The 20085-nt window shown below is 40.4% G+C and overlaps 1 protein-coding gene across 3 annotated transcripts in view; it reads right to left on the bottom strand.

The window, feature by feature from the left end:
• Positions 1-1808: 1808 nt before the first annotated feature.
• Positions 1809-20085, bottom strand: part of LOC137372328 (protein FAM117B-like) — a 308596-nt gene continuing 290319 nt past the window's right edge. For 2 of the 3 annotated variants that reach the window (XM_068036178.1, XM_068036177.1), the window contains 2 exons: positions 17559-17679; positions 1809-9942 (listed from right to left, as the gene is read on the bottom strand). In XM_068036178.1, the coding sequence (XP_067892279.1) occupies positions 9627-9942; positions 17559-17679 (437 nt within the window). In that variant the 3' untranslated portion in view covers positions 1809-9626. Of the gene's footprint in view, positions 9943-14933; positions 15132-17558; positions 17680-20085 lie in introns of all 3 variants that reach the window. The other variant, XM_068036179.1, reaches the window with a different exon arrangement.

The raw sequence follows: 20085 nt of genomic DNA, 5'->3' as shown, positions 1-20085 counted from the left end.
CAGAATATTCTTCTATTCCTTTCTCTCTTACTTAGTTATCCAGCTTTCCCTTAAATGCATTTATGCTATTTGTCTCAACTAACCGATGTGGTAGCAAGTTCCACATACTAACCACTCTCTGGGTAAAGAAGTTGTTCCTGAATTCCTTACTGGATTTATTAGTGACTGTTTTGACACCTAGTTTTGGAATCCTTCACTAGTGGAAACATTTTTCTGTCTACTCTATCAAACCCCTTCATAATTTTAAAGACTTCTATTAGGTCATATCTCAGCCTTCCCTTTCCTGGAGAAAAGAGCCCCAGCTTGTTCAGTATTTCCTGATAGTTATAAACTCTCAATTCTGGTATCATCCTTGTAAATCTGTTTTATCTGTTTTGTACCTTCTCCTGTGTTTCTGGATCTATTTTGTAAGACAGAGGCCAGACTTGTGCACAGTACTCAAATCTGGTCTAACCAGAGTTCTATACAAGTTTAACATAACTTCTCTGCTTTTTAATTCTAAACCTCTATAATGAACCCCAGTGCTTTTCATGGCCTTGTTAACCTGCATTACTACTTTTTCATGATTTATGAATTGGCACCTCTAGATTCTATTCTATCCTTTTGCTCCTCAACTCCATTTAGATTTTCATTTTCCAAAGAGTATATGGCCTCTTTATTCCTCTCATCAAAATGTATCACCTCAAACTTATGCACATTGAAATTCATTTGCCATTTACACACCCATTCTGCAAATTCATTAACGTTCTTGTATTTTGTCAGGCTTCCTCAGTATTAACTATACCACCCAATTTGGTGCCACCCACAAATTTTGAAATTGTACTTCTGATTCTTGTGTCCAAATTGTTTATGTAAACAGAGAACATTGGTCTCAGCACTACTATCTCCCACTGTTTTTCCTCGAGGTTTACCCGTTAACAGCTCAGCCCAATTTAACATGTTTAATTTACTTTTCATTCCTTTGAATTCAGACTCAAGTTCAAACCTTGGTTTGTGTGCAATTTTAATCCTTGAACGTAATGTTATGATCACTGTGTGTAAGATGCTCCCTGTCAGATTAACTAATTAATTCTGGCTCAATGCCTGTTCCCTTGTCCCTGTTAAAACATTAGCTTGGAGTTTTCACATGATTTCCATCCAGATATCAGCAAAATCTAAGCAGAACTGAATAAAATAGCACTAAAGATCTTGGAATTTTAAATTCAAGTTGCATACATAATCACTTTACGCTGGTGTTTCCACGATCTTTGCCGGTTCAAATCAATGCAACCAAACCAGTGCCCACCCACAAAACTGGACCTGTGATCACATAAATTCAGTGTCAATCACCTGTAACCTGCAATAACCAGCCAATTGAAACTTGACCTTGTGTTTCTCCTCCTGCAATTTCTTGATATTGAGGTTAGCCTAAATTTAGTAAATTACAGTAGAGCAGGACACACCTGTGTGACTTCAGTTAACTGCTCATCACAGGTTTTATGGAAAAAGCGGTGAGCGCTGGCAGCTCTACTAGGGATGATTCAAAGGCAAGGTACTTTCCGTAAGGGATGCAGTAAAAGCTAATTAATGGAGTATAACTTATGGCTCCTCCAAATAAGCTATTCAGAATGTTTGCTCTCAGTAGAAGATGCATAGCACTGGGAGGGGAACCGAGGCATGTTCCAGCACAGGTCAGCAGATATGATTTCTCCTCCCTAGTGTGGAGACCGAGATCAGCTGTGCTGTCCTACCAACTTTTTTTTTGTTAAATCTAAGTTTTAGATTTGAAATAAAATGACAGCAATTAATAAACACACAAAGCCTCCTGCTAATCATCCGCTTTACTTGTTTTATGTACGTTTCATGCAATACAAAGGGAGTTTCCAGTTCAAAGGTTGTAATAGTTGCACTTCTCACTTGTTAAGAGTGAATCTCAACAACTCCTAAACATTTGGTCAGCAGCATTAAACTAACAGAGTCACTGGATCTGTTTCTGTAAAATGTGGTCTTGGACCAGTGGAAAAGAGCTTACACATAGACACCTGCCCCAAACAAAAATAAAATTGTAAACTTACAGCTACCACCAGCACTTTGGCAAGCAATACAGAGTGGTCTACTTATATCTACCAATACTAGAAGCACCTAGTAATTTGTCAATAACATTTTCATCACCCAAAATGGGCAGCTCTGTCATCACTGACCTCAACAACCAGAGGTTAACAGAGGTCAAAAGAGGTCGGCAGTGATCCTTCAGTCTGCTACCATCTTTATTGCCTGTGGAACTGTGGCTAAGAATATAACTGAATAATTTTAGGCACAGTGTTGAACCTTTGCCTTTACAAATGGCCCAGCTAAATCATATTTAAAGACAGAAATAGGTAAAATCTTTGAAATGGGGCATTTTCCAGCAACAGGAAATGCTGGGTAGCTTATTGCACCATCAGTAGAGACTCACCCAGCATCAGAATGGCTGGCTAATCCTTCCACTTGAAGGAAGATACAGGGAAGAAAGCAGCTCAGTGAGGCAAAAGCATGGACTTTCAATGTAGGAGACAACTCGGGCAAAAGAAATTGAAACCTGTACTTCTCTCTGTTGTCACCAAGATGAATGGGGTTTAATCCTACAAATGGTAAGGCCAGACAATTTGAAACAGATCTATGCAATATGTAGATATACACCAGAACCTTTTTTAAAAATCATAAATCAAAAGCAGGTAACATTTGAAACTTCACCAACTATCAAAATCTGTTATCTGTGATGGATTACTATATCATATCTAAAATATGAACCAGTAGAGTTTGGAAGATTTGTAAATGAAATAGACATTCAGAATACTGGAATCTAGAAGGATGCATCATGGAAATGAGTGTTATCGGGTGGAATCCGATTGATGGATTTGAATGGTTTATATACAGAGCAACAAGCTAGAATGTAGAGAATCAGTTGAAATACTGAATAGGGGATTAATGAGCAAGGCAAAGACTAATCTTGAGAGCTTCAGATAAGATCAAACTGTGTAAGAGCAGAGGTCATAATGAGTATCTGAATCCTAGAGACTGACTGTGGTGTGGCCATCAATGCCAAACCTGATCCCGTCATCACTCAAAGTCCACATGCACTTTCCAGCATATGGTGGGGCAGGTAGGGCGGAGGGGGCCGGGGCACTGGACATTATAATTAGGAAAGCTGGCAAAATGTCCAGAGGTCATAACATACAAGGCTACGGGCCAAGTGTGGGCAAAAGGGATTAGTTAGGACAGGTGCTTGATGGTCGGCGCAGGCACATTGGGCCGAAGGGCCTGTTTCTGTGCTATAAAACTCTATGACTCTATGAGGTCATTTCTAACACCACCTATTTTCACCCCCAGACCAGTGATTTGACCTGGGCCTGTATAGTTCAGGACTGTAGCTCAAGGTGTAGTTATCCACACCACTGAGGAACAGCCTTTTCTTTTAATGATATGGTTTCATTTTCCTTAGGTTTTTGCAACAGTCCTTAGCAGCAATGCAGAGTGCCTTGGTGCATGAAAATGAATGGATTATCATTGCTACTGCAGATTTAGCGGAGATCTGCAGTTAATTACGGAGGAAGTCCAGAGATTTTAAAAAGGCAATAATTCCTTTTCTCAGCATAGGTAGGGCAGTGGTAAAAGGTAGGCCTCATCACCTGAGGTAGGACAAAATAGGTCAGGATTCCCATTCTTGACCATCTGATGACCCTGGCTGGAAACTATCCACATATCTATGTCGAGTAAGGATAGAGTCTGTCACCATGTGGGGTGCCCCCCATAAGCGAAAAGCAAGCCAATATTTGCTGTCCAGGCTCATGCAACAACAAGCCAATACTTGCTTTTCAGGTACTCAAGGGTTAACTGCCACTGATGGGATTGGACCACAGCAAAAGCCAAGTCCTCAAGGAGAGGAGACAAAGCAGAAAAGGAGAAGAAACCCTCCTTTTTGGTGACAATATAACATATCTCAGTCATTATAGAGTAAACTGAAGTTATATTCCTAATAGAGTTTTGTATTTTTTGCTACTTAGTGACAAACATCATTCTTTAAACAGGCTTCATTGATTTACTAGGGCTACTATATTTGGACGGTATGATTTCATGGATCTTGTGAAGAGTGTAAACTGCACCTTCTAACCAATAGATGTTACCATAGCCTTAGACTGGCCTGGAACATTGTAATCCAGTCAAAACTACTCAAATTAATATGGTTCCTCTTGGACACTGCCATAAAATAAATCAAGCTAACAAATTACCTGCAATACAAAAACATTTTCTCCCTTCCCACTGTCCAGTATAGTTTCACAAACCCTAGTCAACTTCCAGTGCTGAATCCAAGTATCTGTCTGAGGGTGACAGCAATTGCAGCCAAGCATGCTTCTACCCTCACATGATGTAAATGTTGCAGCATTCAGGAGCAGGTACCACTTTCTGTCCCCATCCAAGGGCAACTCACAACCTGCCTCAGTTGAGATCAGAACGGAGCATGGTCTATGTGGTTAAATTGCATGCAGCCTTTAACACTTGAGCCAAGGTTAAGGCTGGGATTGTGACCTTAATGTACTTGGAGTAACAGGTTGTAGCCTGGTGCTCGCAATCCCCTTATACTTTCACTGTTGTTCCACCAGAGGCAGGAAAAAAAAAAGAAAATGGGGAAAGATAGAGAGAAAAAGAAAATTAGTCACCCCTGGCCACTCCTGTAAGGTAGGAGGTCAACGATGAGCTAGAAATAACACACTAAAAGAGGACACAGTGCAAGAAACATCACTAGTTGGGTTTAAGCTTCTTAAAAACAGACCTTTTAGGTAATTACAGTGAGGAAAATTTCTGAACTTTAATACAATAAAATGCAATATACCTACTGGCCTAGCCCAGTGACAACACAGCTGTTTGATTTTTAGGCCAAGTAAAGCTTTATTTCTCTGTTGGTGGGCATTATAACATTTTGAAAACTTTCAAAGGGGAATTTAAGAGGAATACCTAAGGTACGAATGGCAGTGTAATTTCTGTTGCAGTGCTACACCCATCAACCAACTACTGATTTTTTAGGGACACTTCAGTTAGTGTCAAGGATGGAATGCTAGAATAAATCTTAGGCAAAACTGCACAGAATCCATCCAGTGATATTGAACTAAATAAGTGAATACACTTCAAGAAGTAATTCATTGGTTGTGAAGCATTGTGACAGATCCTCAGGACGTGAAAGGTGGTAGAAAAATGCAAGTTTCTTTTAAAACCAAACTTAGCCAGTACTGGGGTTAAAAAAAACAAAGTTAGGACAACAGATCCAGTGTCTCTGAAACATGTTAGTCTAATGTGTTAATTAGATTGTTGCAATAATAGTATTTAATGTTGATCTCGAAATCCGAGAGAGTATTTCTAGACCTAGTACACAAAGCTCAGCATAAGAAAAGGGTTTAGAAAATAGACATTACATTTACTATATAACTTTTTTCCAAACATACTAACAATTAAAACATTTTTCTTTACCCCAAATTTCTGAAAAAATGCCAAAGCAATTTTAAGACTTTTTAAACACTGAGGAGAAATTGACTGAATTTACCCAGCTTGGGTAAGAAAAGGCCTCTTTCACATGAGAACATCACCTTAATGAATGAGAATTGGAAAGTGTTTGGGTTTTCCACCAATGGCTCTTGCCTCCATGCAATCCTAGAGTCGAGTAGGTCATCTGTGATTAGCTGAGGAGAGGTTTTGGTGGTGAAAAACTGCAATAAGATGCTCAAGACTTGTGTCCGGCTCTTTATGTGTATGAATATTTCAGAGCTTTCCTTGCCAGATTGTAATGGTCCAGTCATCATAGAGGGTATCGCAAACATTTCACTCCAATACACAACAACTACAGCCATTTATTTGCTCATTCAGAATATCTATTGCTAACCAAATCACAATGCACAGGATAGGTTCCCTGACTACACGAGTCAGCATAGCTGACACTTGGAGAGTAGCAACAGTGAACCTCACCCGACAGGAGTGTTTCCAGTCTGCTTTGCATGGAGCAATGTGCATGTCAAAATGGTGGCTATCAGAGAAAATTCAAAACATTTAAGAACGTGGAGGAGGAGAAAGAAGGGTAATGGAAAAGACCAATGTGCAACAATACAAGCGGAAGTGACTGTTTCTAAACAGATGGGTGCCCATGTACACAAATCACTAAAAGCTTGTATAAAAAGTAATCAAAAAGGCTAATGGAGTGTTGGCTTTTAACTCAAGGAAGCTATGTTTCATAAATAAAAACAGAAAATGCAGAAAGGCAGTAACTTGGAGAAACAGAACACAGCAAAATAGACTTGAAGGGCTAAATAGCCTACTACTGTTCTTAAGCTCCGAAAGCATAAAGCTGCAGCTAACACAGTGAACCAAGGCAAATATAAGGTTAAGAAACTAGCGAGTGGAGCAAAAATAGAAAATGAGGACAGGATAGCAGAGAGTATTAAAACTGCCAAGTTTTTTGATAAATATATTTGCAACCAATAGGTAGAAAAGGAAACTGTATGGTCATTGAAAGATCCCAACGGTGATATGATATCAAGTAACCAGGGAATAACAAATATACTAGAGGAATATTTGCTGTGTTCACAAAAGGAATATCGGGTACAATTCTGTTCAGCAAACTACAAGGATATCCAGGCACCAGAGGCAATGGAGGAAAGGAGACCTAGATTATTTAAAACTTTGGTCCATTTAGTTGCTGACAGTATTTCTAACTTGCTCTACTTCCTCTGTTAACAGTATACAGTGTTCATTTCAAAAAAAACAAAATACTGCAGATGCTGGAAATCTGAAATAAAAACTGAAAGTGCTGTAAATACTCAGCAGGTCTGGCAGCATCTATGGAGAAACGTTAATTCTGTTTCTCCCTCTACAGATTCTGCTAGACCTGCTGAGTATTTCCAGCACTTTGTTGTTTTTATTACAGTGCTCATTTCCTTGGGTGACCTGGGCTGTTGGCAATTTTTTTATAGCTTTAATTAAAGATAAATAGCATCACTACCAAGGGCTCAGTTATTGTGCAAAGCTGATTTCATAAGGCAATTAGTCCAAAATTACTCCAAGATAAAATGCTATACCAGACTCTACAGTTTCCACAATCCTGCCCCAATTCAACTTGTCACTAACTTTTATACTTAAAACATCTACTTACTAATGTTAGGCTCCCCTTAATCAGTGATGCTATTTTGAATTAGATCCTCACAGGATTAAAAAAAAAATCCTTGCTACTACAAATCTGCTATGGCAGCTGGAACCAAATTGCAACACCTAGGTGACAGCCTCCAAACCCTCACCTCACCACATGCTCACCCAGAAGGATGATTACAAATGCTACTGGAGGTCACTGCAGGTGTGCATTTTGCTCTAATATTACCATATTTATGTAGATTCTGTGTTTACCACTCTCACAAGGACAGTATGGTGCTACTGATGTGAGGAAGGGCTTCTCACAGAATATGTTATGTGCGTTGTCTATAAGGCTTTATGGTTTTGATATATAAAGACAACAACATGTTTACTGCAATGTACCTGGGTTTTCAGGCCAATACTTCCTGCATGTATGAAAGGAAAGAACCCTCCCACACTCGGGTAGCATACATCGCACACCTGCCAACAAGATGCATCCAACTGCTGCGGTGCAAACTGACAGCCCCTCTCCTGTTCCCACAGCAAATGTGTGACCATTTGTCAGTCACAACAGCGAGTGTTCAAGCTGCCTTTGGAGCTGAAAAAAAAAGAACAGATATGGAGACTCCTTCCTGTGGAAATCATTAACCACAGGCCTCCAGAATCAGACCAACATTAGAGTTGACTGAAGACAGCAGTACCTATTCCAGCACTAACACCTCCTCAAGTCACCTAATCAGAAATGACCCTCTGTACTAACACCAGCACCATCACTTTTTAAACTCAAGTGTCCCTCACGGCAATTATAACATGCACTCTATGAATCCACACCCCAAGAATTCTGGTACAAAAAACACAGATTAAGAGAAATCAGTAACTGGTAACTCAGTGCCAAACCTTCCATTCTTTGTAATGGGGTGGGAAGTGTACTTCATTGAACACCACGCAAACTTCCATCTACAAAACTGATCCTTACCACAGCTTCTAGGAACAGGCCACTCAGCCCCTCGTGCCTGTTCTGCCATTTAATAGCTGACCTGTACCTCAATTCCATTTTCCCATACTGGAAAAATGTCAACCCAGATAATCTAAGTTAATGAGCCCAGAATGCGCTCTAATCATTTGAATAACAAACAGCTAAGAAACATTTATAGTGGTTGATAGGGAAGCAAGAGCGAGGGTGAACTTCTAGCACTTGGGGTTAAATTTCTTAACCTTTATACGCTATGGGTAATTTCAACACTACAATACAAAAATTGCTATTTGATTTGATCAACGACTACGGAGACTGATCAGTTTTCCCACAGTCTGAGCATACTCCGACACTTGAAATAAAGGCCATGGAAAGCAGGGGGGGGGGGCTGGCGGGGTGCAGGAGGAAGAGTCAAACTTTATAAAACTACACATTTTGAAAAGCTGCAAAGGCTCTCAGCACTCCAAGGATATATTGTGCATTTTAAAATCCTAGGAGCATTAGTTCTCAGCCAATTACAAAAAAACCACCTTCTTAAATTTCCAACGTTTGGACTTAAAGTTGTGACTGAACACTAAGACTAAAAAAAAAATTATAATTTCAGTTAGGATTCACCATATCTTAGGCAGGTGTGAAATCAAGTACACCGAAGGGGATTATTAAAGCCAGTGGGGACAGACAAAATACTACTCAGCAATACTGGTCTACCAGCTCAGTTTGCACTGGTGTGATCACAATGATTAACAGTCACTGGAGGATGAGAAAGGGAAGAGGGGCCGAGACAGTGTAAAGTATTAATACTGTTTCACTCACTATCACATGGCTACCACTTCCAGTATTGGTAATGTCTTAACATGGACAAAAGAGCAATATTCCACATAGTGGAGTGACCAATCTGGGAAATCTCCAGTTTACCTGGCATGTTTTCTCATGTGAAATTGGCCAGTGATACAGTAAATATACATGAGCACAAACGAAACAAGGAAAATTTCCTGAGAACAGAACTACTGTAGCACTCAAGTGTTGCACTAGTGTAAAGCAGGCTTCCACTTGCCTTTGATTAACTTGGAAATGTTAACCTTATATATAATATATATATAATCTTTATTTAAATGTAAACAGAACAGGAACCATAAAAAGAAAGGCTCCACAGAGGAAGGGGAAAATAGTGACAGCTGTAGTCCTTTCAAGTAATGTTTTGTCCAATCATCTTATCCAAGTTTGTGCCCTTCCACAGATTAGTCCTTAGTCCTTGTGCCTGTATGGGGGAATAATCCACACACACTTAAAAAAGCAGTATGCCAAACGTCATGCACCATAACAGAATCACCTCCCATTGCGAAAAGGTCTACATCCTGCTAGAGGAGGGCATTTCCTTAAATGTTGCTGTAGGGTTGATTGGAAACCCCCTCCCCCCAAACCTCCTTTGCCTGTACCCCGGGCCCGAAACTTTATTGCCAAGTTGTAGAGCTGCAGATATGTGGTGCTGCAGTAGGTCTCCCCAGTGAAGGCCTGCTTCACTGGTTCATTTCTCCAACTCTTCTGTCTGCGCTGACTGCTGGTGTACTGAAGCCTGCAAGTGGCCCATGCAGGTTCCTCTTGAAATCCTGTCTTGCTCCATATGTGTTGGCAGAGGGATAGGTTGTGCCAGCGATACTGTGGGTATGACTGCTGCAGGGACTATGAGGCCATGATTGGAGCCCTTCCGCGTAAGATCTTGCGTGGGCAGGAGTGGCTTCAGGATACTGACCAGACAGAAAGCAGAGCCACTTTTTGGGATAAAGTTCACCTTGTTTTTATCTGGACAGAAGAACTGAGGAATTTCATGCAGCTGCTTTGGTCTGGAATCAAGGAAATACAGCATCAGCAAAAGCAAACCAATTAAATTTTACAGTCAGTCTTCAAGGTTAATTGACAAGCCATCCAGGCACAGCCTGCTGCTAGCAAAATCACCACCAAATTTCAATTGTTTAGCCTTGGTTCAGTGGGTAGGACACTCACTTCTCAGTCAGAAGATTGTGGGTTTTAGTCCCACTCCAGATACTTCAGCATGTAATCCAGGCTGACAGTTCAGTGCAGTTATGATGGACACTCAAGAGGATGCTAAGGATCCCAATGACACTATGCAAAGGAGGGCGGGGGACTTCTCCCTGGTGTCATAGCCAATATTTATTTCTGAACCAACAACCCTAAACGTATTATCTTCTCATTTCAGCGTTGGCTGTGTGTTTCCAACATTACAACAGTGACTACACTTGAAATGTACTTCTTCAGTTGAAAACCAGTTTCAGACATCCTGAGGTCATGAACAGGCCTGTATAAATGCAATTTTTGTTAACTGCGCATTAAATGTATTTAATTGTATGCAGGTGGTGGGCATTAACTGGGGATTCACTTGTACCCACATAAATAGGAAGAGACTGAAACTGGGATTGTTGGGTTAGGAGGCGCATGCTTGTAATGTAAATAAATGCTTATAAGAGTGTGTAAAGACTGGCTCCAGTTCTCTGCGTCACCACCTGACTTTCTGGAATGTAACATGGTAGCAGAGGATGGCTGTTTAAAGATTAAGATTAGAAACGAAGACATTTTTTTCAGACAGAAAACTAAAATCCTAGTGGCCAAAGTGGAAAGTGGCAGAAAGCAAATGTAAATTGTCAGAGTATGATTGCCCTCCAATGTTCTGAGTCTGAACCACATGACCAATGGAAGAATGAAGTGGATGTGTGGACACAGGCTACGTCCCTGCCAAGGAGAAAACAGGATATGGCCTTGTTTCTTCCTACAAGAAATAAAATCAGAAGTAAAGTATTTTGTGAGCTGGTTGCCAATCCATTGGATAGCGATGAATGTTTGGACCTTCTATTAGAGTTCTAGAACGAAATCTATAAGAAAGATGATCTGTTAAATGCCAAAGAGGCATGGTAAGAATGACAGACTTCAGAAAAAAGATGGACTTTGAGAGATTGCACAATAGATTGATGAAATTCAACTTGGGGATCCCTGGGTCAGTACTAACATTTGAATTACTGGATTGTATTAAGACATTTCCAATGGACAGATAATTGATTCTAACCAGTGTTCAGTTCTTGAAGGAGACCCCATTGGATCAGATGTCTGCTGCCTTAAAAGAATTCTTGGGGCGATTTCCCTCGGCCTTCATGGAACAAATGAGATATTCCGCTGTGACACATTGAATAGAAAACTCAATGATTGCCAGACATCAAAATAGTCCAGATACCAGATGCAGTCATCAGTACTACAGAAGGATTAAAGACAGGCAGGGGAAGGATGAAAGCACCTTCAGCTGAACAGGCTATTACAGCAGAAGATTGGAACAAGAATAATGGGTGAATGAATCCCAGGAATGTCTAAGGAATAGTTAATAGTGCTTCAGGTGTGATTCGATGTATCATTATGGGATGAACTGCCCAAAGCAAAGAAGCAGGGTTCTCGAAATGACATGAAAAGGTGAATTCTGAGGAAGAGGATGAAGGTAATGATGAATCCGAATGCATTATATTGGTCACATAGAGTTTTAGTCCTGTGGTGAATGCATTAGTTGTGGACTTGTTTAACTGTGCAGTACTAGTCAGTGCTTGTGCTTCAACAGTACGTGGGACAGATGGTTAAAATATTACTTTGATTCACTGATCAGTCAGGATTGATGTTAAGGTTAAGGAATATAAAAGCACAACGTGTCTTAGGTTAGGTTTGGTAATACATTGAGGTCACTAAAGAGACTTGTAGTTCCATGTAAAATATCTGGAGTAAGCACTGATATTGTCTCCAGTGAGATACTTATGCTATCGAGTAAACCTTCGATGAAAAAGGCACAAATGAAACTTGACATGGAGCATGTTAAGGCAATTATTTTTAGAAAGTCAGTGGATCTGCAGTATACTCAGTCAAGACACCATTATATCCTCTTATTAAAATTTGATGTTTCTCAGTGTTAGAAGTATTAATGGCATCAGGTGATGAGAATCAGAGAGTTAAAAAAATTGTCTTGAAGTTACACTTCAAGGGGGGCGGCACAGTGGCGCAGTGGTTAGCACCGCAGCCTCACAGCTCCAGCGACCTGGGTTCAATTCTGGGTACTGCCTGTGTGGAGTTTGCAAGTTCTCCCTGTGTCTGCGTGGGTTTTCTCCGGGTGCTCCGGTTTCCTCCCACAGCCAAAAGACTTGCAGGTTGGTAGGTAAACTGGCCATTATAAATTGCCCCTAGTATAGGTAGCTGGTAGGGAACTTTAGGGACAGGTGGGGATGTGGTAGGAATATGGGATTAGTGTATTATTAGTATAAATGGGTGGTTGATGGTCGGCACAGACTCGGTGGGCCGAAGGGCCTGTTTCAGTGCTGTATCTCTAAAACTAAAACATAAAACTAAAACTACACAGACAATTTGCTCAACCTAATTTTCAAAATCCTTCCTAAAAGATGCAGGTGTGGTTGATGAAGTGTACATGAGGCTAATAGAAGAATGTAGTGAGAATTGTGAAATCTATAAAAAGTACACTATAATAAAACTATAAAATCTATAAAAAGCCTCACAGCTCCAGCGACCCGGGTTCAATTCTGGGTACTGCCTGTGTGGAGTTTGCAAGTTCTCCCTGTGTCTGCGTGGGTTTCCTCCGGGTGCTCCGGTTTCCTCCCACAGCCAAAAAGACTTGCAAGTTGTTAGGTAAATTGGCCATTATAAATTGCCCCTAGTATAGGTAGGTGGTAGGGGAATATAGGGACAGGTGAGGATGTGGTAAGAATATGGGATTAGTGTAGGATTAGTATAAATGGGTGGTTAATGGTCGGCACAGACTCGGTGGGCCGAAGGGCCTGTTTCAGTGCTGTATCTCTAAAATCTAAATCTACTGCAGAACGCTGCCACATCCTATTGTAAGCCTTTCATTGGCATGTGACTTTAACAAGGTATGGGACAAGGACAAATATTTTCATGCTACATTTTGTAGACCTGGCAACTGGATCCAGTCTCCCTACAATAATACTTACTAAGGACAGAAGGATTATTTTGGACAAATTTATGGAGAAATGGATAGGGACCAGACTTGGGATACCAGGGAAGTTTCTGACTGATAATTGAGAGGAATTTGCCAATGACAAGTTCAGAAACATGTGTAAATATATGAAGATAATGGTCATGAATACCTCAGCTAAAAGTCCTTTCAGCAATGGACTTTGTGAAAGAAATCATGCAGCGATTGATGAAATGCTGCATAAAATTTTAGCCGATCAACCAGACTGGTAAGTTGACAACAAAACAAATTCACTCCAGGTGGTTGCAGGATATAATCCCTACCAATTAATCTATCAGCAAAATCCCAAATTTCCTCCTGTTCTGTGTGGTAGTCTTCCTGTGATACAGTTAGTTCTATTTTTTTCTGCATATTTAAATGCTTTACATGCAGGAAGACAGGTTTTCATCATGGCTGAGTTCTTGGAGAAAATTCAGAGAGCACTGAGGAATCGTATAAGATGATCTGAGAGAGACTTTAATTCAGGAGATTTAGTATACTATAAGAGTGAGGGTCATAGGGAATGGAATAGGTCGTGATGAGATGGTACTTATCAAACATGGCAATCAAACAGTTACGGTCATTCCTAATGGTTAATTACAAAATCTGAGCAGCTGATAGAAGTAAACGAGACACCTTGTATCTCAGATGCTCATGTGTTTTGTAAGAATGCACTAGATCAAGGGCTGCATAGTGGTAATGTGAGTGATCATAACACAGGGCAGAACAGAAAATGTCAAGTTGTTCACTTTGGCAGGAAGAATAAAAAAGCAGAGTATTAATTAAACAGAGAACGACTGCAGAATTCCGAAGTGCAGAGGGATCCGGGTGTTCTAGTGTATGAGTCACAAAACGTTAGTATGCAGGTACAGCAAGTAATAAAGAAGGCTAATGGAATGCTATCCTTTATTACGAGAAGAATTGAAATTAAAAGTAAGGATGCTTCAGTTATACAGGGCATTGGTGAGACCACATCTTGAATACTGTGTGCAGTTTTGCCCTTCTTATTTAAGGAAGGATGTAAATGTGTTTGAGGCAGTTCAGAGGAGGTTTACAAGAGTGATACCTGGAATGAGCGGGTTGTCTTATGAGGAAAGGTTGGACAAACTGGGCTTGTTTTCACTGGAGGTTAGAAGAGTGAGGGGAGACTTAATTGAAGTTTATAAGATCCTGAACAGCCTTGACAAGGTGGATATGGAGAGGATGGTTCCTCTTGTGGACGAGTCCAGAACTAGGGGACACTGTTTTAAAATTAGGGGTCGCCCTTTTAGGACAGAGATGAGAAGTTTTTCTCTGAGGGTTGTGTGACTTTGGAACTCTCTGCCTCAGAAGGTGATGGAGGCAGCGTCATTGAATATTTTTAAGGCGTAAGCAGATAGATTCTTGTTAGGCAACAGGATAAAAGGTTATCGGGGGTAAATGGGAGTGTGGAATTCGAGACACAAACAGATCAGCCATGATCTTCTTGAATGGCGGAGCAGGCTAAAGGGGCCAAATGGCCTACTTCTGCTCCTAATTCGTATGTTCGTAACTATCACATCCACAAGCCAAGTGCCTAGAGTGGGTACTCAGGCGGGTGACATATATTCTAGAGGAGTCCAGTGATTGAATGGATTCGATTGTGGGGCATGCAGGGAAAGCTACTGGCAAGTTTAAGTAATGCTGGAATCTTCAGGATGATGACCAAGAAATGAGGTCCATTGACTGGCAGAATTGAGTGAAAAAGTGGAGAGTAAGAAAGCACAGTGCGAGTACTAATAGTGAATCCGGAAGTGACTCTTGCGTCAGACAGCCATCACGTACCAGAGAAAGACCCCCCGTAGTGCAAGAGGGAGATCTCGCAGTAGTAGTCCCAGCAGACCGAACAGTGGAAGTAGAGACCGCAGCTTGAATGGATCAGATGATGAAATAAAGGCCACTGAACAGTCTTGTAACAGAACTAGAGGCAGAAGTCCTGATGATCGTGAAGTTTTAGTGGCTGCCAATAAACTTGAGGATAAACTAAGAGAGGCAAAACAAAGGGAATTAGATAGTTGGAGAAAGTTTGTTTATTCTGAGGTACCAGATAAGGGGTAACAAGCTTTGCCACATAGATGGATTTGTACTGAAAACGTCCTTAGAGGTGGGACTTATAAGGCTAAAGCAAGGATGGTTACTAAGGGTTTTGAAGAGCGAATGGGTGATACAGATGTTACAATGGATTCACCCATAGCTGGAACAGTAATCTAAAAACCTTACTGGCTCTCGCATTTCAGCATGACGATACTTTTCAGAGAGAAGTGTTTTTGAAACCGCCCAAAGAGGCAGCAGATGCAGAAGGAAAACTATGGAAACTAAACAAATGTATCTATAGGCTGAATGATGCTTCCAGTGTGTGGTATTTTTTGATGAGACCGGTTTTGCTTAAAGTAGGCTGTGTTCAACTAAAGGCAGATCCTGTAATGTTTTATTGGTATCATAAAGGAAAACTTTCAGGCACCTGCCTGACGCATGCTGATGATTTCTTACGGTGCATTACTATGGAATTTGGCAAATGTGGTATTCATAAGATTAGAGTAGAATTTAAGATTGGGCGTCAGGCTTGTGGGGCTTTTAAATGTACTGGTTCAGGTATTAAGTAAAGTGGGCCTGGAATAACTTTAAATCAATAATCCTATTTAGAGAGGTTAATTGTACTCGGACATCACAGAAAGATGATGTTATATCTAAAGAAGAACTGGTTGGACGCTCAGGCTAGACCAGATGCTGGTTTTGATATGTTGGTGTTAAGTACTACGATAAAATATTCTCTACTTTAGGGCGTTTCAAGAGCAAATAAAACATTAAGAAAGTGAAATCTGGATAAATACACACTTGAGTTTCCATCCTTAAGTGACCGAAAGGACATGAAGCTGGATATTTTTAGTGATGCTTCAAACGCTGGTTTCATAATATTTCTTATGGGTGAAAATGGGAAATGTTGTCCTTTAGCTTCAAAAGCTAGGTAAATAAAAAGGGTTGTTAAAAATTCTTCGGCTGCTGAAACACTGGTTCTTGTTCAGGCAGTGATATGGGATTCTATTTGTCAAATATTTTAGTGTGATTAAGTACAATTGGCATCATATTGAATGTTATGTAGATAATTGTTCATTGTGGGATAATGAACACTCTACGAAAGGTGTGAGTGAGAAAAGTTTACAGATTCACCTTGCTGGCTTGAAACAAATGCTAGAGAGAAAGAAATCTCTAAAATTAAATGGGTGGATGCAAGTCATCAATTGTCTGATTGTTTTACAAAAAGAAATGCATGTGTGAAGAAAGTGTTAAAAGGTCCTAGAGGAGGGCCATCTCAGAATGTAATGCTTTGTACAGAATATGAAAGTCTTTGATTTAATTTGTTTTGAAATTTTGGTTGTACATATTAATTCCAATTTTTATATTAATTGTGTATAATTGCATGCAGGTGGTGGGCATTAAATGGTGATTCATTGTGCTCCTGTAAATAGGAACAGACTGAAACTGGGGTTGTTGGGCTTGTAGTGTGTATTTCAATAAATAAATGCTGAGAAAAGTGTGTGAAAATTGGCTCTAGTTCTTTCCTTCACCACAGGATTTCTGGAATATAACAATTTATACAGCAAGCATTCTTTCTTTCTTGCAACAATCATATAAGCCAATACAAATTAATGTTTTGTGATGCACTTCATTGATCACTAAATTGTTTCCTCCAGGGACAGACCTATGGTTGTACATACTTCACCCTGTATTTCCCCCAGTCATAGACCTATGAGCACTAGTATTTCATCCCATATTGCTTCAACCAGTGACACACCTATAAGCACCAGTACTTCATCCTGTATTGCAGCTCAAAATGTCCTCCCCAGAACACAAGCTGGAAAGGTCAGCTGGATACTAGTTTAGAGTTCAAGCAGACAACCCAAAAATGTCAAACCCATCATTAAATTTTATTTCAATCCCATTGATAACTCTGACCACTTTTAGTGGCAGCAGTTTGGAATCAAATTAGACGTGTGCATGACCCCAAACTAACAGGGGGAATTTATGTACCACCGCCAGAATGTTAAAGACTCAGACAAAAGAGCAAAAAAAAAAAAGAGGCCTGAGTAATGACTGGCCTTCTTTTACAGGGGTATCTTCTATATAGATCAATGCATATTCTACTTGTTGTGGAGATTTGATTGGAGAATGATATTTAAAAAAATGTGTTATTCTCACAGGAAAGAATAAAAAGTCTTTAAAATAAATAGAGAAAAAACAAACCAGAAAAAATAATCATGAAATAATTAAGATTTGGATGGTTATAGCCTAGCAGGAATATAAAACAATAGCTGTAGCCATGATCACAAGCCAAGCGGAACCCTGAAACCCAGGCGTGCACTGAATCGATACTGACTGGCCTATGCATTCCATATGTAGTCTCATACTTACGAAGTTTCCTCAAAGGCTTTCACCCTCTCACAACCTTCTGGTGGTTCTCGCTTGAAGTCGTAGCTGTTGTTCGGTTTTGGAGAGGATGCGTACTTAGGCAGTGGAGAGTTAGTCCCACTTTCTGCAACAAGATGGAATACAACATTTAGTATTTATACAGGCAAAGCTACTGTAGCTGATAGCAAGAGATTTCAACTGAACTGTTGCAAGTTTTATGCCTGCGTTAGATATTCTCTCTGAATCTTGCATTTAGGGGCAGTCCACACCGTCCAATATCTAAGTATACAATAATATAACAGTACAATCCTAGTGATTAGAACTGGATATCATGTCTTTCACAAACGTCCTCACATGCACTTCTCCAATCTTTTTGGAGGCAGACTGAAAAACATGGTGAAGCGAGACCAGATACATGTTGTTAAGTCACTTTATTGCATGGACAGTTAAAAGTACTGAGTTTAACTGTGTTACGCTCAAACAAGGAGAAATTAGGAACTATATAATGAACTTATGAAACAAATGGAAACAGACTTGAGGAATGCCAAAGTAGCCTGGATTTAAACTGACCAATTGGGAGAAAGCATTGTGACCTGCAATGGTGGCGGGTGAGTGAAGCAGCAGCGTGTTCAGGAACCATTGGAGTGGAATCAATGTTGGTTAATTCAGTGACTAGCTCAAATGTAAATTTTTCATCTATCCCAGCGAAGAGGAAGGACTCTGCCTCAGATCACCAGCTCTAAACTACATGCAGACAGAGACTGGAGTTGGCCTTGAACTTCCTACCTGAGAAATCAAACCAGGGTTTCGTCACTGAACTGTGACCGAGATATAACAAGAGAAGTCTGCAACAAAACATCCATCCTCCTGAACCTTGCGTTTTTTCTTTTTCTTCAGTGAACCAGAAAATAAAAAGGAAAAACCAGGCCTGCACCGTTTCAAGTCTTCACCCCAGGGAAAAAGCAAGTTTTACAATGAACTCCTTTTAAAACCATCAGACCTCACCGCATATTATCTTTTAATCTCATCTTTCCATGTGTGTGCGTGTGCGTGTGCGTAGTTCATTAGATTAAATGAGTGAATTGGACATGGGAAGTAAATTGATCATAAAACTGTAAAAAAATCAGCAGGTTTTCTTGTATTTTTACTGTGCTAAAACACTTAAGATATGGCCACATTCGCGCCAAAGTGGTTGTGGAACAGGGGTACCTTGGGGTACATTAGTTTCTCAAATTTTAATGAATTTAAAAGCTGTAGCTAACCAGGTGGGAGTACCTTTAAGATCAAAAGCAAGAAAGCCCTTCCCACAACCAGAAGAAACAGGCATGGAACATGAGACTGAGAAAGTAGCCTTAGCTAGAATTCAAATGGAAATACAGAGAATGGAATTAGAGTTTGAAATACAAAGGGAAGGAGAGGCAAGGCAGTTTGAGTTAGAAAGGGAAAGACTGAAATTGGAAAGTGCGGGTGCCAGTAGCAATTCAAATACTGACCCCAATTTGGTGCAAAACGTTTTATGAAACAATTACAATAAGTGACAAAATATAATGAGAATGAGGTTGAATTGTATTTTATCTCTTTTGAGAAAATTACTATCAGTTTAAAGTGACCAAGAGAGTTTTGGACCCTCTTTTTACACAGCGAAGTAGTGAAATGAGCCCATGAAGCTTAACTCCATGTTGTCACAGGAAAGCTCTTTAGATTATGAGCAAACCAAAACTATTTTAAACACTGATATGTTTGCCCCTGAAGCATACCTACATAAATTCAGAAATACTTGAAAAAGGCCTGCTCAAACCTTCCTTAAATTTGAGCGAGTGAAACACATGGCGGTCAATCACTGGATGAGATCTCTGAAATTAGAACCCTGGTACGAAAATTTACGAGAAGTGAGGAATTTAAAAATAGCATCCCAATTGATATTTATTTATTTTTATTTAGAGATACAGCACTGAAACAGGCCCTTCGGCCCACCGTCTGTGCCGACCAACAACCACCCATTTATACTAACCCGACAGTAATCCCATATTCCCTATCACCTACCTACACTAGGGGCAATTTACAATGGCCAATTTACCTATCACCTGCAAGTCTTTGGCTGTGGGAGGAAACTGGAGCACCCGGCGAAAACCCATGCGGTCACAGGGAGAACTTGCAAACTCCGCACAGGCAGTACCCAGAATTGAACCCGGGTCCCTGGAGCTGTGAGGCTGCAGTGCTAACCACTGCGCCACTGTGCTGCCCACTAATATAAAGACCCATATTGAAGAAGAACAAAGGGTCACAAAGGTGAGGACGCTGCTGCAATGGCAGACTATTATGAACTCATGCACAAACCCTTTAATCAGGGAAAACCTTCCCTAAAAATCCCCAGAGGTCCAGGAAGGACAGAAAGTGAGATAATGACAGGCGATGGGGTGGTAGTGAAAGGGGGAATAGGAGTGAGAATGCAGGGGGCCCTCCACAAATCAGAAAGAAAAGGGCACAGGGTAGGAATAATTTCCGAAGGCCCGTGTGTTCCCACTGTAGT

The sequence above is a fragment of the Heterodontus francisci genome, chromosome 7 (assembly GCF_036365525.1).
Source record: "Heterodontus francisci isolate sHetFra1 chromosome 7, sHetFra1.hap1, whole genome shotgun sequence".
NCBI classification, from domain to species: domain Eukaryota; kingdom Metazoa; phylum Chordata; class Chondrichthyes; order Heterodontiformes; family Heterodontidae; genus Heterodontus; species Heterodontus francisci.
Note: the sequence above shows the minus strand (reverse complement) of the source record. Positions and strands in the feature narration are given on the sequence as shown.